At 38.3% G+C, this 15,772-nt stretch overlaps 1 protein-coding gene across 1 annotated transcript in view; it reads right to left on the bottom strand.

Moving 5' to 3' along the window:
• LOC117416004 (tyrosine-protein phosphatase non-receptor type 12-like) overlaps window positions 1-1,329 on the bottom strand; it is a 53,932-nt gene extending 52,603 nt beyond the window's left edge. Inside the window, exon 1 of the mRNA XM_034027004.3 lies at window positions 903-1,329. Coding sequence (XP_033882895.2) covers window positions 903-1,001 — 99 coding nt within the window. The 5' untranslated portion in view covers window positions 1,002-1,329. The remainder of the gene's footprint in view (window positions 1-902) is intronic.
• Between the last annotated feature and the right edge of the window lie 14,443 nt (window positions 1,330-15,772).

Genomic DNA, 15,772 nt, shown 5'->3' with positions numbered 1-15,772 from the left:
TAAACAAGTGCATTGTTTTGCGAGGTTTAATACATTTCAGGGGAAGTCTAACAACTGCCTCATTTCCCAAACCCCACTTCCTTTCGTCTTCCCTGCTCACACGGTGGATCCAACGCCCCTGTTCCTTGCGCAATATCCGCAAACTCCCAACGTTTAACTCAATCCCAGATGACATTAACATCACTCATTATTTGCCTTCCCTTACAGACGTGCAGATACTTTTACACTGACAATGCTCCATGTTAGAACACATCATGTCACTACCCCACTAATATAAATAGTGTAACTGCAGCGTACAAAAATGAACATTTAACAAGTTAAAGGTTTTTTTTCTCTCTTTTTTTTTTATGTACACAACAGGTTTAATTGATTACAAAAAATCTATATATATATATATATATATATATATATATAGATAGATAGATAGATAGATAGATAGATAGATAGATAGATAGATAGATAGATAGATAGATAGAAAATATGTGCTGAATACCTAGTGTACAGTGCAAGTACCGAGTTGTACACCAAAGACCGTTTCATCTTTTAGAGCACAAGCAGAAATGAGAAAAAAAAAAAGTATTTACAGACCATCGGTGTAAACCTTAAGAAACTGCATTCCGGATGGAAATGTGGGGCCAAGTTTAGGCCGCATAAAAAGCCTGGATCCGAGCAGAGGTGGGAGTCAGAGGGAGAACATGAACTGACATCCCCATGACCCACCGCCTCCCGAACGAAACACACACACTCAGACACAAAATCCCTCGTACACGAACTACCGACCGCAGCGATCTTAAACCGCTGTCATCTCTGCAGTATTTGAATCCAATGGCAAGGTTTTTATATTTTTAACGTTTGTAATACCAGCCCCAAAAGATACCCCACCACCTCCTCCTCCTCCTCACCATGAAGTCGCTGCCGAAGTTATCCTCTCCTTTTTGGTCCCCGGTAATCATGGCCTGGACTCCCCGAATGAACCTCTTCAGGATCTCCACCTGATCCATCCTTCGGACAAGATGCAGCACCGCGGCTTTCACGAGAAAATCAAAGTGGCCACAGAGAAGGGGAAAAAAAAAAACAACCAAGTAAAACTATATATAAAAAATAAAACCACAGTTTCACTTTAACATCTTTATCGTCCCATATTTAGCTGGTTGCTTAGATACCAAAATTAGTCCAATTTAGTTCTATTTTTTTCTATTTAAAAAAAAAAAAAGAAGAAAAGAACACACTCTCCATATACTCTCTTCATGCCTGAATATTCTCAACTAAACCAACTCATCGTAACTAGCTGGACCGCCCCAAAAGTCGCTCCGAAGCAACCTGCCCACTTTCTGGGAATATCAACTCTGATTGGGTCGTAGTTAAAATGTACTTATACTTGATTGGGTTAAATCCCCGTTTATTAAGCAGACGAGCCCATTTCAACCCCTTTTCTCAGCATCTGCTTGATAGTAAAAGCGTCTGCAAATCTATTGGTTGTTTGCATTGTCAACTGTGCCCATCTGACAGAGGGTGGTGGCTTTGCGAAAAAAGCCGTCTTTTTGTTAATTGGGTGTTACAGCTGTCACAGTATGTGAAAAATGAGAAATGGGACAGGATGCTTTGTTGATACAGTTATTTTTTTGTGTCATTTAGCATAGTCGGGGGTAAATAAAAATAATACTTACTCAACACGGCAAAAACAATAGCCTCCCACTTCTGATGATGGTATCTATATAGGTAAGCCCAACTGACTAGATTTGTTCCCTTAAAACCTGGGTTTAAATTGTACATTGGATGAGAAAGAAATGAAACTTATGACTGCATAGTCTAGAGTAGTTTTATGGAGACTGATGCAATTGCCCTGTGTCATGCCAGAGTAAAAACAATTCATATATATATATATATATATATATATATATATATATATATATATATATATATATATATATATAGGTATTTAATCGTAATGTTGATACTTTTCTTGGTTTTATTATTTATCATCTCTGGATGCTTTACATTACACTGAACTGCATGTGAAATACATAATCATACAGTAAAATAAATAAATAAATTATATATATATATATATATATATATATATATATATATATATATATATATAATACATGGATGAAGGCTATATTTGCATCCTGAGCCATTCGAAAAAAAGACATAATACCATAGTGACATGAAAAAGTGATAAAAGGAAAATATACTTGAACTTTGACCCAGTCGACTCCTCAAAACCATTACTTTCAAACACAAAATGTCTCATTCCCTTTCAATTCGAAGATGACCACCAACGGACATTATGTATGGGATATGCCTGCCCATTGGGTAGGTATCTCTGAGCTGTCTATACCAGAGCTGCCAATAGGCCCCTTCCTGGGATGATGCACTCGGTGCCGCCCACCGAGGGAATAAAACTGTCATCCTGAGGAAGCAATTTCTCTTTTTCCTTCTCAAGACAGTATGGTAAGACCTCTGTATTGAGCTGAGCGTGTCGATAGAAAAGAGCTTCTCGAGTCGAATCGAGTAGATTGTATTTCCCTTGCATTCATGCTGAAAGCTGGTTTGCCGCGCTTTCCTGGAATCAACAACTTTTATTATCTGTCGTGTGTGGGCGACTGTAGTCACCCGCGAGTGGTTGTTGTCTATTTCTTTCTGAGAGTACACAGTTCCTCCACGAGGCTAGGCCTTGCCATATCCCCACTGTTGAGTAGACCTCAGTGAGTCGGGCCTTTAAACAAACAGTGTGCTCTCCCCTATCTAGGTAGGAGGGGAGCTCAGTCATCCTGCTGAAGAAGAACCTGGCTTTGAAGTAGCCTCGGAAGCCAGTGCTCCCCCGTTGTCTAGCTCGGTTTCAGCACTTATGGGATGCGCTGCAGCCTTCCTGCAGGTCCCCTGGACGCCAGCGGCAGAACCACGCCGGTCCGTTTTCCAGATGCAGGGCACACCAGCAGAAAACAACTGGGCCCACCCGGCAGGCAGAGGGAACGCAGGACGTGGCCAGCATCCCAGGAGGCGTTTCCAGGGCCAGTGCCCTAGACAGCCACCCCAAACTGCCCCGTCGCAGCCTCAGCAGCCCCAGCAGGGCCCCTGAAGGCTGGCGGCCTCAGACCCCCTTTTCGGCACAACAGCTGCAGTACTGACACGCTTGCACCTCGGACTCTTGGGTGCTCGCCACCATGCAAAACGGTTACGCGCTTCAGTTCCGCTTGGGACCTCCTCCCTTTTGAGGTATTACGAATACTTTCAGGACTGACCTTCTCCAGGCCTCGGTACTTCAGAAAGAAGTGGCCGCCTTGCTGGGCAAACTGTTTGCCCCGCAGTTCTGACTGCTCAGTTGTGTCAGTATTCCAACCTTCCACTCTCTCTGACTCACGCTCCCGCGCCAGTGGTACTCTACCTGGACTGACCAACCGGATCCATCCCTCGCTCCTCCCCATTGTAAGTGGTGTAGTGGCACCCTTACAATACATGCAACGCAGGACAAGACAAACAAACGGGACAACATACAAGTCCAATAGACACACAACAGTGTAGCGATCTCGGTTAACGCAGGCAGGCACATCACACAGTGTGAGGCAATCCACAGACAGGCAGAGGGCGGGCACAAACCCAGGACCCCTCGCACTGAAGCATAGCGCCGATATCGCTGTACAAATGGAGCGTATATCAGCTTATGTCTTTGTGTGTGATTACGTCACCTACCAGCCCTGCTGCTGCCTTTCCACCGTGCACGCTACACTATATATATATATATATATATATATATATATATATATATATATATATATATATATATATATATATAATTAAACCATAGATATGTGTGTGTGTGTGTGTGTTTCAGTTATTAGTTGTAATATTATATTAAAAAACTCTAACTTAATTTGAATACATTTGAACTAATTTGGTCTCATACAAACACACCTAGTACTGGTTGTTTTATTGCTTTGACGCTTATTAATAACATTTCTGGCATCAGGTCAATAAATAAGTAGAGTTTCACAAGATGTTTACTTGCATACACTACAGTCAAATATGTGAGATTTTCAACAAACGAAATCTTTGTTTTGGGTTACAAGTTATTTATCTGGTGTTAGAAAAAAATAACTAGTGGTTTTCTAATACTTGCTTTCATTAAGATTTAAATATACATGTTGTACCTACTGTATACTTACTGTATATAGGTATTTTGTTACGGTAAGTATGCATGCTCACATTTCCAGTTTAACCAATCTATTTCTGGAATAATTTGTTTCAGCAAGCCTGCCTTTAAAGACACCATTAGTTAAGTAATTAGTTTCAACTTTGTCCTGAACTAGTTGCTATTTATTGCATGAAAAGATGTGTGGGAGTAGGGGGTGGGGTTATTGTGTATTTTTAAGAGGCACATTATTTTTTTGCTGAGTAAAAGTGAACATTAATACAAAAATTCCTTGTGCACACATCACAGGACTACCAGTTACTGTAGAGGGTGCTTGTTTTTAGACAATATGCAATATTTGCTTTCTAATATTATAGCATATATAAGTTCTTGAAAGCCTCAGTTGATGACTACATAACCCAGAAAAACACTGTAACTGATTTAGAGGTTGATATGAATGTGATGGTCCAGTTCCTATTTATTCACCCACTTTCTCAACCAATAAAACCATAAAAGGATTGTATTTATTTTCTAAGAGCAAGTTTTTGGCTGTAACTGGACACAGAATAATGTTTCCTTAAAGGAATACTTTTTATAAATCATTAATCTTAGGCAAGAGGTTGGTTATCATTGGACAAGTCTACCCCGGGAGAGAAGAGGAATCCTGCTTTTCCTCGTGCTTCATATCCCCCTACGGGGGAGGGTTATTCCATGCTAACCCTTATTTCTTAAATATAATGAGAGCACAGAACCATAACAATAGGGTGCTGTTTCAGTGTGGTAGGAAACATGAAAAAATAACAGATTAATGAGCTAAGACTATTCTATTATCTTTCTGCTCTTAACAGACAGACATGTTTCTGAGTGTGTCCAGTACAAACTGTAAGAATACTAAGATTCTACACCCGCACTACAGAGTAAGATCCTTTCCAGACCAAATGAACTATTAAGATCATGGGATGCAGTTACATAAGCAGCTCTTCTGCAACACAACATAATGAATAATAAAGCAGGGTTAGGACAAGCTGTACCTAAAACGGTATTACAAAACTGTAATAAAACACAATTGAGTCTGTTTTAGAAACTCCTCATACCTACAGGATTCTTTCTTGTTTAATGCTGTTGCCAGTCATGAATAAATTATTGGAATTTTGTGGCTTGAGGGAGGTAAAGGTCATGTGGCTTCCAGTGCCTCCTGCTTTCCTAAAGTGTGATGGCCACAGCCTTCTTGTGAAAGGCCTTATATTTCTGGAGGCTAAAGGGAACAATCTCAAGGTAGGTAAAAACAGGAAAGAGATGAATCTGAAAACTGAGGCAGCACAATGCTCTTGAGGCTTCCCATGTTTTAACCATACTTATACAATGGTAAAGGTTTATAACCGTACAGGCTCTTTTCTTTTTTTTAAGACCCGTATATGTTTCATCCAGGCGCATTGCAAGTATATATGAAATGTTTTTCATAATTATCTGTGATCCCATTTTGATGATCTTGTAATTGTTGCCAAGGATTAGCTTCAGGGTAGCTTCTTCATAGCTGATGATATTAAGCGGTTACTGAAGTTCATGTCAAGGCAGAATGTCAGACTCATGTTTGGGCACAACACAAAACAGAAAAAAAAACCTAAACAAACAACCATTCTTTACTCTGAAACCTGGGAGGATACACCCTATTTAAACCATGCCTACCGGCACATTCTTATTGTTCTATTTAATTTAAAACAATTCTGTTTATTATTATTATTATTATTATTATTATTATTATTATTATTATTATTATTATAAATCTCTTATCAAATAATACTGAGTACAGTATATTTTAATTTATATAAAATAATCTTCACAAGCCTTATGTGGTTATATAACTGTTTGGTGATGCTTTATTTTAAGCAGCACTATTTTAGTTTATTAACTAGTTTAGTAGCACATAGGAGGCTATGTGGACCAGTGGTTAAAGAAAAGGGCTTGTAACTAGGAGGTTCCCGGTTCAAGTCCCACGTTAGCTACTGACTTATTGTGTGACCCTGAGCAAGTCACTTAACCTCCTTGTGCTCTGTCTTTCAGGTGAGACGTAGTTGTAAAGTGACTCTGCAGCTGATGCATAGTTCACACACCCTAATCTCTGTAAATCGCCTTGGATAAAGGTGTCTGCTAAATAAACTAATAATAATTACAAATGTATGTGTTAAAAGTTAATATATAGTAACCAATTATAAACTAATAAAAGGATCACTACAATGCATACAAGGTTTTTAAACTAACAAATAAATTAGGTTAATCTTTGTACAGTGAGTGCAGCAAGAGTCCATTGTGTACAACTTCTTAAAAACATCCCTGTGCAAGATGCAAAAGTTATTTATATTTTAGTTACTGTGTTAAAACATTTGTTATGTAGGGCATAATCTTTGTGTTCAATTTTTTCTTTTTTTTATTATCAGTCAATACAAATAAAAGAAACCTTTCATATTGTAGTCCTCACAGCAGCGCTTATCTCCTCAATGAAGAGTCAGCTGGTGTTTCCAAAGAGGAAATTGACCCTATTTTTTCACAAGACTTATTAATGATAACAAAACACCCATTGAGTTTTAAATGAAAGGGATATTAGAGCCAAGTTTTTTTGGCGAAAGCTTGGCAGAACATTTATAGGCTTGGTATGCCTTAAAGAGTAAGCATTGAAATTCAGAAAACAGCCTGGATCTCCATGCAAACACTACAAGAACTTCCTTTTTTCATTGTCACCACAGACTGAAAGTTGAAGCTTTTTAAAATATTGGCATCAATACCAGCATGTGATTAACAATGACAAAGCAATGACCGAAAAAGTGCTGTACTGAATGCCCTGGGGAATGTAAACCTTTGTATACTTTCTGTACATCGTAGATATGGCTTAGACAAGCTTTTTCAGTGATATGCATTAAACTTGCAATTCATAAAAGAGGGTAATTCAGTCTCCATTCAGTTGTTGTTGGCTTCTCTGAGAGCTGACAACAAAGGTCCCTTTCTGTGTTAACATTAAAGTTAACACTTTGTGAATAGTGACCTATATTTTAAGTTTATATGATATTAAGTATATCTTTTGAAATACATTCTTCATGATTTCGCAATCGTTTATAAAACATGTTGCTAAGTTTTAAACATAATATACTGCAGAGAACTAGATACATTTTATAAGAGAAGGTCTAGGAAACTAGACGTGATGAGTTTGTGAGCTAGCACATCACTGCTGATAAATACGATGCCAAGTTCTGCTGGTAATTAGAAAAGCTAAGGTGCTGGCCTCAAGTAATATGAAGCCAGTCTGAGGTGCCCTCCTACCCAGGCAGTGTGGAGCAAAGCAAGCCATTGTGAAAATAAACAGACACTGTACTGTGAACAAAAACTGTAATACTAATTAAATGAGCAAGGTGCCTGGTATTCTACAGTTTGTAGGGTGGTTTATCATATCATTTTACTCTTTCAAAAACACTAGCTACAGACTGCAACATTGGGAGTCACCACAAAATGATTATGTTCTGTGCCACAAGCAAAGCGATGAATCTGAAAATGTATGCAGAAGCACTTACTTCTGAAAAAAACCCATTGTTTTCTAACATTGCAGAGAAAGGAAAGCATTCCCCTTTAATAGCAGGATAGCTACATCCCATTTAATGCCAGCAATGGCAGTAATGGCAAGCTGTACAAAGTATTTTGATAAACAGGACGTGTACCACTCTTATAATAAGCTGACATACCATTCATTTAGCATTCTTGATTTTTATATTGCTTGGCTTTTACCACAAAAAGAAAGCTTCTTATCATCCATATCAGTTCTCCCAGCATGCACTGCAAAACACATTCCATTGCTGGTATGGTTATGTCTTGCCCAGAGTTGGAGGTTTCTGTGATTTGAGCCACAGCAGCATGTCTGTTGCTTGTCAATATTGTGCACATGCCCATGGGCTAGATACACAGGGGTGGGGGTGGGGGTTGCTTTCCAGTGGTAGTTTTCTGCAAACCCTTGTCTGGATGGAGATAGACACAGACACATACTATCATGCCCCCTGTGAAGGCACAGATATACTTCTGCTTTCCTATGATTGTTGCTGAAAAGTTGCACACAACTCTAACACAGCTTATATAGTTGAACTGAAAGGCTTGACACATTACCACATATATCTGCATATATTGCAGGATACAATGTTATATTCTTTGGCCAGTCAATGTAAATAACACATATTGGTATTAGTATCATGAAATCCAAAGCATTTAGAACTGTCCTCCCTGTTCAATGCCAATGCATTTCATCTTCAAAACTGGTCAAATGGTTCCCCATATTAGCCTTCAATAACTCAATCAAGTTTGGTCACTGTGAAAAAGTAGGTCACTGGTAGAGTCCAGGGAAAGAGATGCAGTGAGTCGGTACGAGACTGAGCCCTGTAGTTTAAAGGAGAAAGTTCACATACGATAATATTTAGATCTATAATTGCTTGTCCAAATGAGCCTGGCTCTTCTTTTTTTTTTTTTTTTTTAATATAGTCGTCGCCAATTTTTTTTTTTTTTACCCCAGTTTTTCTCCCCAGTTTTGTAAGCCCAATTATTATCTGTATCCTCGGCTCACCGCTTGCAAACCCCCCCCCAAACCCCCACGTCCCCACTCCATGCAGAGCGCCTTTATTGGATGCGCCACTCAGGAGCCCTTGAGCCTGGCTCTTTTGGTACAGTGGTTAAAATCTGAGCTAGAAAGAACAACATGCAAAATAATATACCAGTGTGATGATGCTCATGAGAGTCAGTCCTGTGCCTTTCTACTGAAATTATTCAATAGGCTGGAATCCTTGGCATCCAACCAGAAAGCTTTTTTTTTCAAGGCTATTTCACTGACTAAGACAATTTAATCTTTCTACAGATTAAAACATGTAAATAGGTACACCACTCTAGATTACCGCAAGTGTTCAAATAAACTACAGGATTCATCCAAAGAAGTCCAAAATATGAAAATGAAAATGTGGTATATAGTAAAAAGAAACGGTAAATCTGGGGCTGATGAGCCATAACTTTGTTTTGCCTCTTGTGCTAAAGGAACTAGCAAGGTTCAGCTGATTCTAGAGTTCATGGGAACTAAGTGAGTTTGGAAAGTGCTTTTCCTAGGAACGAAAATGCATAGTTAGCAATTCAGTTGTGAATTAGGAATCAAATAAGGAAATTACTGCAGAGTACAAATCCAAGGAGGTTATGATGAGGTTGTATGATGCATTGGTGAGACTGCACTTGGAATACTGTGTCCTTTATGAATTCCCACAACACGTAAGGGACATTGTGGCCCTCGAGAGAGTCCAAAGAAGAGCAACCAGACTGATCCCAGTACAGAAAGGACTATGTTACAAAGAAAGGATGAAAGAACTAAATCTATTAGCCTGAATCAAAGAAGAATCAGGCGGGGCATGACTGAAGTCTTTAAAGGTGTAAAGGAGTTAACCCAAACCACTACCTTAAGCGTAATACATTAACCAGGACCAGAGGACACAGGTGAAATTAAGTGGAGATAGACTTCTTTACACAGAGTGGTGAATGAATAGAATGGGCTGCCTAGTAATGTTGTTGAGACAGAAATACTTGAATTTTTTCAGACCTAACTTGACAACGTCCTGAGAGCAATCAACTACTAGGACCCAGAGGAGCTTAGATGGGCTGAATGGCCTCTCATTTCATAAACTTTCTGATGTTCTTACATTCTTTTTTATGTTCTTATGTATGACATTAAGCAAAACAGCATGTCATTTAATGAAGGGATCCAATAAGAACCCTGTTCCTTTTCTGTATCTGTGTTAAATGCTACATTGTCATGGGTACAATAGAGCATCAAAGGTTTGTCAAAGAATGTTAGGAGTTTCTTTTTAGCAGTTTCCTGTTTACTGAATAAAAAATGCTTATTTCAGTAGGAAGTGTGTAATCTTCAATTTGTTATTGAAGTGAACAACCTCAATAGAAACATTTGAAAGAAAATATTGAGTCAATTTAGATGGAATTAATAATGCCTGAACCTATACAACTGCTATAGACAGTTGTACGTTTTGAATTGTTTACTTAATATAACTGTTTAATCCATCATATGAACATCTGTATAAATATATGTTTCAGACATCTGAAAACTTTTGTAGTAATTTCTGAGAGGCTTTTCATTCGGGCTTAATCAAGTACTCTACGTATGCAAGTCATAATACAAGTCAAGCTGGCCATTAAGCTGCTAACCACAGACCACGAAATGTCATCAGAACGTATATTGAGGATATCATGTTCTCTGGGTACTGCGTGGGTGAATTCACACATACATATTCAGATTATCAAAGACAGTCATGTTCAACAGCCTACTTATAGCAACCCAACTGCTACAATTACATTTTTATTGTATTTATGTAAAGATATGGGGTGTTAATAAGTGGACAATGAATCACCCCTAGGGGAAAACACCATAGAGATATAGAGTAAAGAAGAGTGACTGTATGTTTCAGCATATAAGCCACTCATAATACAAGTTTAGATGACAACTACGTGTTTTGCAACCACAGACCACCAGACACCATCAGCACTGAAGCTGTAAGAGAAACAGTAGTATTTGCAAATAGTTTTCCATTATAAAAAGGTATTTGAAATAGAAATAGGAACTGCTATTTAACAAAAAAGGTATCTTATGAATAGTATAATATTTTGATGCCTATGGCTGCTCATGTTCAATGGACTAATTATAGCATCACAACTGCTGTTATAATTTCTAAAAAGTTGCTGATGGAACGCAGCAAGTTTCATAACATATCTTATACTGGCATTGAAAAAATGTAGCAATAAGATTTATTTCTGTAATAACACATGGGGAAATGTTTTCATAACAGTCTTGATTATGTTTACCATTACACAATTATAGTTGTGACATATTTTATAGTTGTGACATACTTTTCCTTAAAGAGTGATGGCTACATTATATATTTGATTACGCACACATTGCACAGCATACTAAGTATACTGATTCTAGATGTCTCAAAAAATGGAATCCCTTTTATTGCCATAGATTTTAGTAGTGATTGATAATAATTGGTTGGGAGGCTGAGTCCATGCAACATCATTTTCAGTGACCCTTACTGGTCAGACACCCAAACCGCCAACATCCGTTGCTTAAGTTTTGCAGGCAAAAGAAACGATTGGCTTGACAGCAGGAACGGATGTCTTCAGTTGATCTTCAGTCCTCCTGAACAGTAAGTGGGTAGCAGCGGTGTGGAGACATTCAAATTGGGTGTTTGAAATTGGTCGAAAAATAGGAGTAAAAAATATGTAAAAATAATAATAATAATAATAATCTGTTATTGCGATACATTTTTCTGTCTTGCTTTACAATTTAGGGCCCAAACTCTTGTCATTAACATGGAAGAATAACTGTATCGACTGTTGAATTTTGTAAAATACAAAAGAACAAAGTTACCCATAAAAATATGATGAGGCATATTAATATGATTTTGAATAGCTTTCTAGCATTCATATGATCTGCGTTTAAATTTGATTGTTGGATTTCTTACAAATACATTGATACACAGGTACTGTATTATGGTATCTCAGTGGCTTATTTTTATGCCAAGCTGCTTCTTCACCAAATCCACTGGATTTCTAAGACCACCTGCTTGAATACACTACTGTGTGACTACTGGCACGGAAGCAGTGGGGTGGCTTTTTGATCAAAAGGAGGTGGAAACATACAGCTGGAGAAAATACACTCTGAGGTATGCAGTAACAAAAGAAAGAAAATATTTTCCAAAGATGTTTTACAGTTTGTTGTAAAATGTGGTAAAAGAACCCAACCATTCCTCCACACAAGGCAGATGATTAATTCCCCTGGTTTGTTCTTGTTCCTTTCCTCAGCAGGGTCTCAGTGTGAGTAATACAAGAGAGGAGCTGGTTGCAAGTAAAACATGTGAAGGACAGACACATACAGTGCATCCTGAGAAGCACACAGGAAGCAGAGGCTTGGAAGAAAGAGATGGAGAGATATAGACAATAAAGAATAATGGTGATCTAATGAGGGGCTGCTGCTTAAATTTGACACACCCAGAGTAATCAGAAACAATGAAAAAGAAGGGTCTCAGGCTGGAAGGTCATATGCATTACAGGACAGCAAGCCAGAATTAACAGAGAATGATATGCATGTAGCTTCTAAAAATTTATATAAATCCCTTAGATAAACTCTAAATTATATATACCACGCGAGACTGGTAGAGACCAGAAAATTCAACATTGGGAATGGTCTTCAAAGAAAATGTCTAATTGTCTTCCATATGGACTAGAGTAAGCATTTTCTAAATATGTCCCTGTATGTTAGCTTTTTATAGGCGGTGTTTGTTGCTAACGTTGTAAGAAAGTGACAGGTAAAATATTTCATATTGACAGCTGTGTAACCCCAGTACAAGAAATAAACACAATGAAAGATACACTCAAAACAAGCACAGTATAGTCATTGTCCTGTGATGTAAACAAAAGGCTAGAATGAGGAAGGATGGTTGTATATATCCCAGAACTAGTCAATAGTAACATGATTCACATATATTTTGTACTTTTTATACTTGTGTAATTGTATGTGTTCTAGTCAGCTTCACTCAGAAAACACCACGAAAACATTCAGACATAACTCAAAGGCATTTTTTTTTCTGTCTGGATATGAAATGAAATGCTCAGACAGGGTGCTGGGACATGTGAAATCCTTTACTGCCCACGCGCAAGTATGCAAGAACCCAAATAAAACACATAGCAGCTGAGGTCAGGAATGTGCACCAACAAGTCCTGACAAACCCAGAAAAAAAAGAATGTTCCTGAAATAAATGCCACTGTATCGCAGCCAGTTTTGTCATCACCATCCCCTGCCAACAAGCCACATTAGAAAAACATGTTATGCACGTCTTTAAAGGTGCATATACAGTACAGTCAACATTACCATTTTATGGGTGTGGTTTTAAACAACTTTCCCGTGTTATGCTAGCAATTAAACTTGCCTACCAACACCCCTCTGTGCTAAATTCAATGTAATATCAACTACTGTTTATTTCTGGGATTCATATAAAATGTTATCAATACTTCAACTGAAACTATTTTCTGATGTAGACAGTGTGTTTAAATATGTAGAATTATCTGTTACCAATGACAGTTCAAATAACTGTGAATTCTGAAAACAAGGCCTACTTTCAAGCACTGCCATTCTGTTTATTTCTACATTTAATAAGACAACTAAATATGGCAGTCAAAAGCAAACGCAAGGCCTGAGGTAAATTGACTCAATAACCTCAGTTTGAATACCTGTATGTATTCAAACTGAGGTTTGAATACATACAGGTGTAGCAAATTTCCCTTGTAGATAGTCGAGCGTCGCAAGAGGCAAGGACGATATATCGGCTGGAAACTAATTTATTTTAATTTGTTTCCAGGTTGATTCAAACATGCAGCCCTACGCGTGTGAGACTCTTATACATGTATTCCCCTAAAGTCTGCAGCACTGACGACACACGCAAGCAAACTGTTTGCAGTGTGTCGAAATTAGTTCATTTTTAAATGTTTTACCATTTTTATCTTGAACCGTGGGCTACATGATTACGCCACACACACTGACATAACATTGCGCACGGCTTTAAACCCCTAAAACATGTTGTGTTTTTTTTCTGTTTATGGCTTGTGGCTTGTAGATAAAAAGAACAGAAACGTGGCTAATAAGTCATTCATTCTGGTGCAGACTTGAGGTGAATATAAGCTTTTTTATAGTAACTGAGCCACGGCAACAGGAGCCCCCTTGCTGCCTCAGGGCCTAAAACCGCTGCTGGCTGAGTGTAGTCTACAGTGTCTCTTATTTACACAGTTTGAGCAGCCAGCACCAAACGGAAACACATGAAAAATGAGATTGGCTTCCTGTGACATGCACAGCTGTACGCAACAAAAGGAAGGAAGTAAAGCCTATTCTGTAATTCCTAATTTCATTGCAAACAGTAGGGCTAGAGCCACACATGATAACCGTGGGAATGATAAGGTAATCTCTCCAACCGAGATTTAGATACATTGCTCAAGAAATCCTGACACACACAGGCGTATATTCTTATTCTGCTATAGACACACGCCTTACTAGAGGGTTAGAAAAGAATATGTCTTTAGGCCCTAAATTACTGCATACGGTTCAGCACAAAGCAGCTCACGCTTTTTTCAACGTGCCAGACCAGTGAAGTTTATAATTCTCAGATTTGGACTGAGACATAATTGTAATTCCAGCTTGAGAGAGTCTCTATAGGGTCTTCCAAATGTGAGAGTCGTCCAAGGTCACAGGAACTGTATCGTGGCTGTAATTATAAAATAAAAATATAAACGCACGTGAGAGCAAAGCAATGCAGAGACTGCATGGGAGTGGATGAACATGTTAGAAATGCACTGCACTCCAAAAGTATCAGCTTCTGTTGTTTTTGGTAAGTGGTGTAAAATCCCACAAGCAGACGTTGACTGAAATATTAGCAGTTGCCCAATACGTTAGAAAAATAACCAATATAGAGTTGCTGAGTCTGAATTTCATTATTTCCGTAATTAGCCTAAAATGAATGCCTTAAAGAGAAGTCAAGTATATCCTGTAAGAATTACAAAACCATAGGTTTGACTTTTCTAAGGGTTTGTTGGTTAATTGCAGAAGAGCAGGAGAGGATCTCATCTATTATCTAATGATGCAACATGTCAGTAGGACTAGGTTTGTTCTGTATCAGTAACATTAAAAATTACATTGTTTGTTTTTTTGTCTTGCTAGTTTTAACATTCTCCTTGCTGGAAAAAAAACCAGAACAATAGCTGGGCTCGTTACTGACTGTCAAAACATTATACAGGAAAGAAGAAGTTACAACACACAGTTTGAGAAATGTATGACTCATGAAAGAAGCCTGGTGAACAGCACTGGATATGTGGACACTTATCAACAAGGAACTGGGCTGAGGCTATGTGGGGGTGTTGGGGGTGTCTGCCCCTTAGATATATATATATATATATATATATATATATATATATATATATATATATATATATATATATATATATATATATATATATATAATTGGGCTCCAGCCACAGACTATAAAAGTCTGGAGAAATCTTTTGTCTGGGTGGAGCGAGAGAGAGAGAGAGAGAGAGAGAGAGAGAGAGAGAGAGAGAGAGAGAGAGAGAGAGAGAGAGAGATGGGGGGGGGGGGGGGTGTGTCAGTCACAGGCCACTAGAACTTACTAGTCCCAGAGCTTTCACAAGTTCACATCCATGAATGTGACTTGTGATTACTGCTGAGCTTGGAAGAATTCCATCTGGTGAGACGTGAAAGGCATCTCAACCTATTCCACAAAGCCCCCCAGCTGTTTTACACACTGTCACCAACACATTGAATATCCAAGTGTTCTGTGTACATTTGCACAGTTTAATGTCAGGTAACCCACAGCAAGGAATAAAACAGGCCAGCTTGTAGACAAATTCAAGTGATGTCAAAATATTTGTGTAACTGCTGTTAGTAGGAGATAGAATACTGTTAAAGCAGTTAGTTGAGAATAATTATTGATCTGTCTTCAGTTTGCATAACCTTTAGAACTGTTATTTTTGGTGAGGGTGCCATCTTGTGGTCAA

This window comes from Acipenser ruthenus, chromosome 7 (genome assembly GCF_902713425.1).
Source record: "Acipenser ruthenus chromosome 7, fAciRut3.2 maternal haplotype, whole genome shotgun sequence".
NCBI classification, from domain to species: domain Eukaryota; kingdom Metazoa; phylum Chordata; class Actinopteri; order Acipenseriformes; family Acipenseridae; genus Acipenser; species Acipenser ruthenus.
Note: the sequence above shows the minus strand (reverse complement) of the source record. Positions and strands in the feature narration are given on the sequence as shown.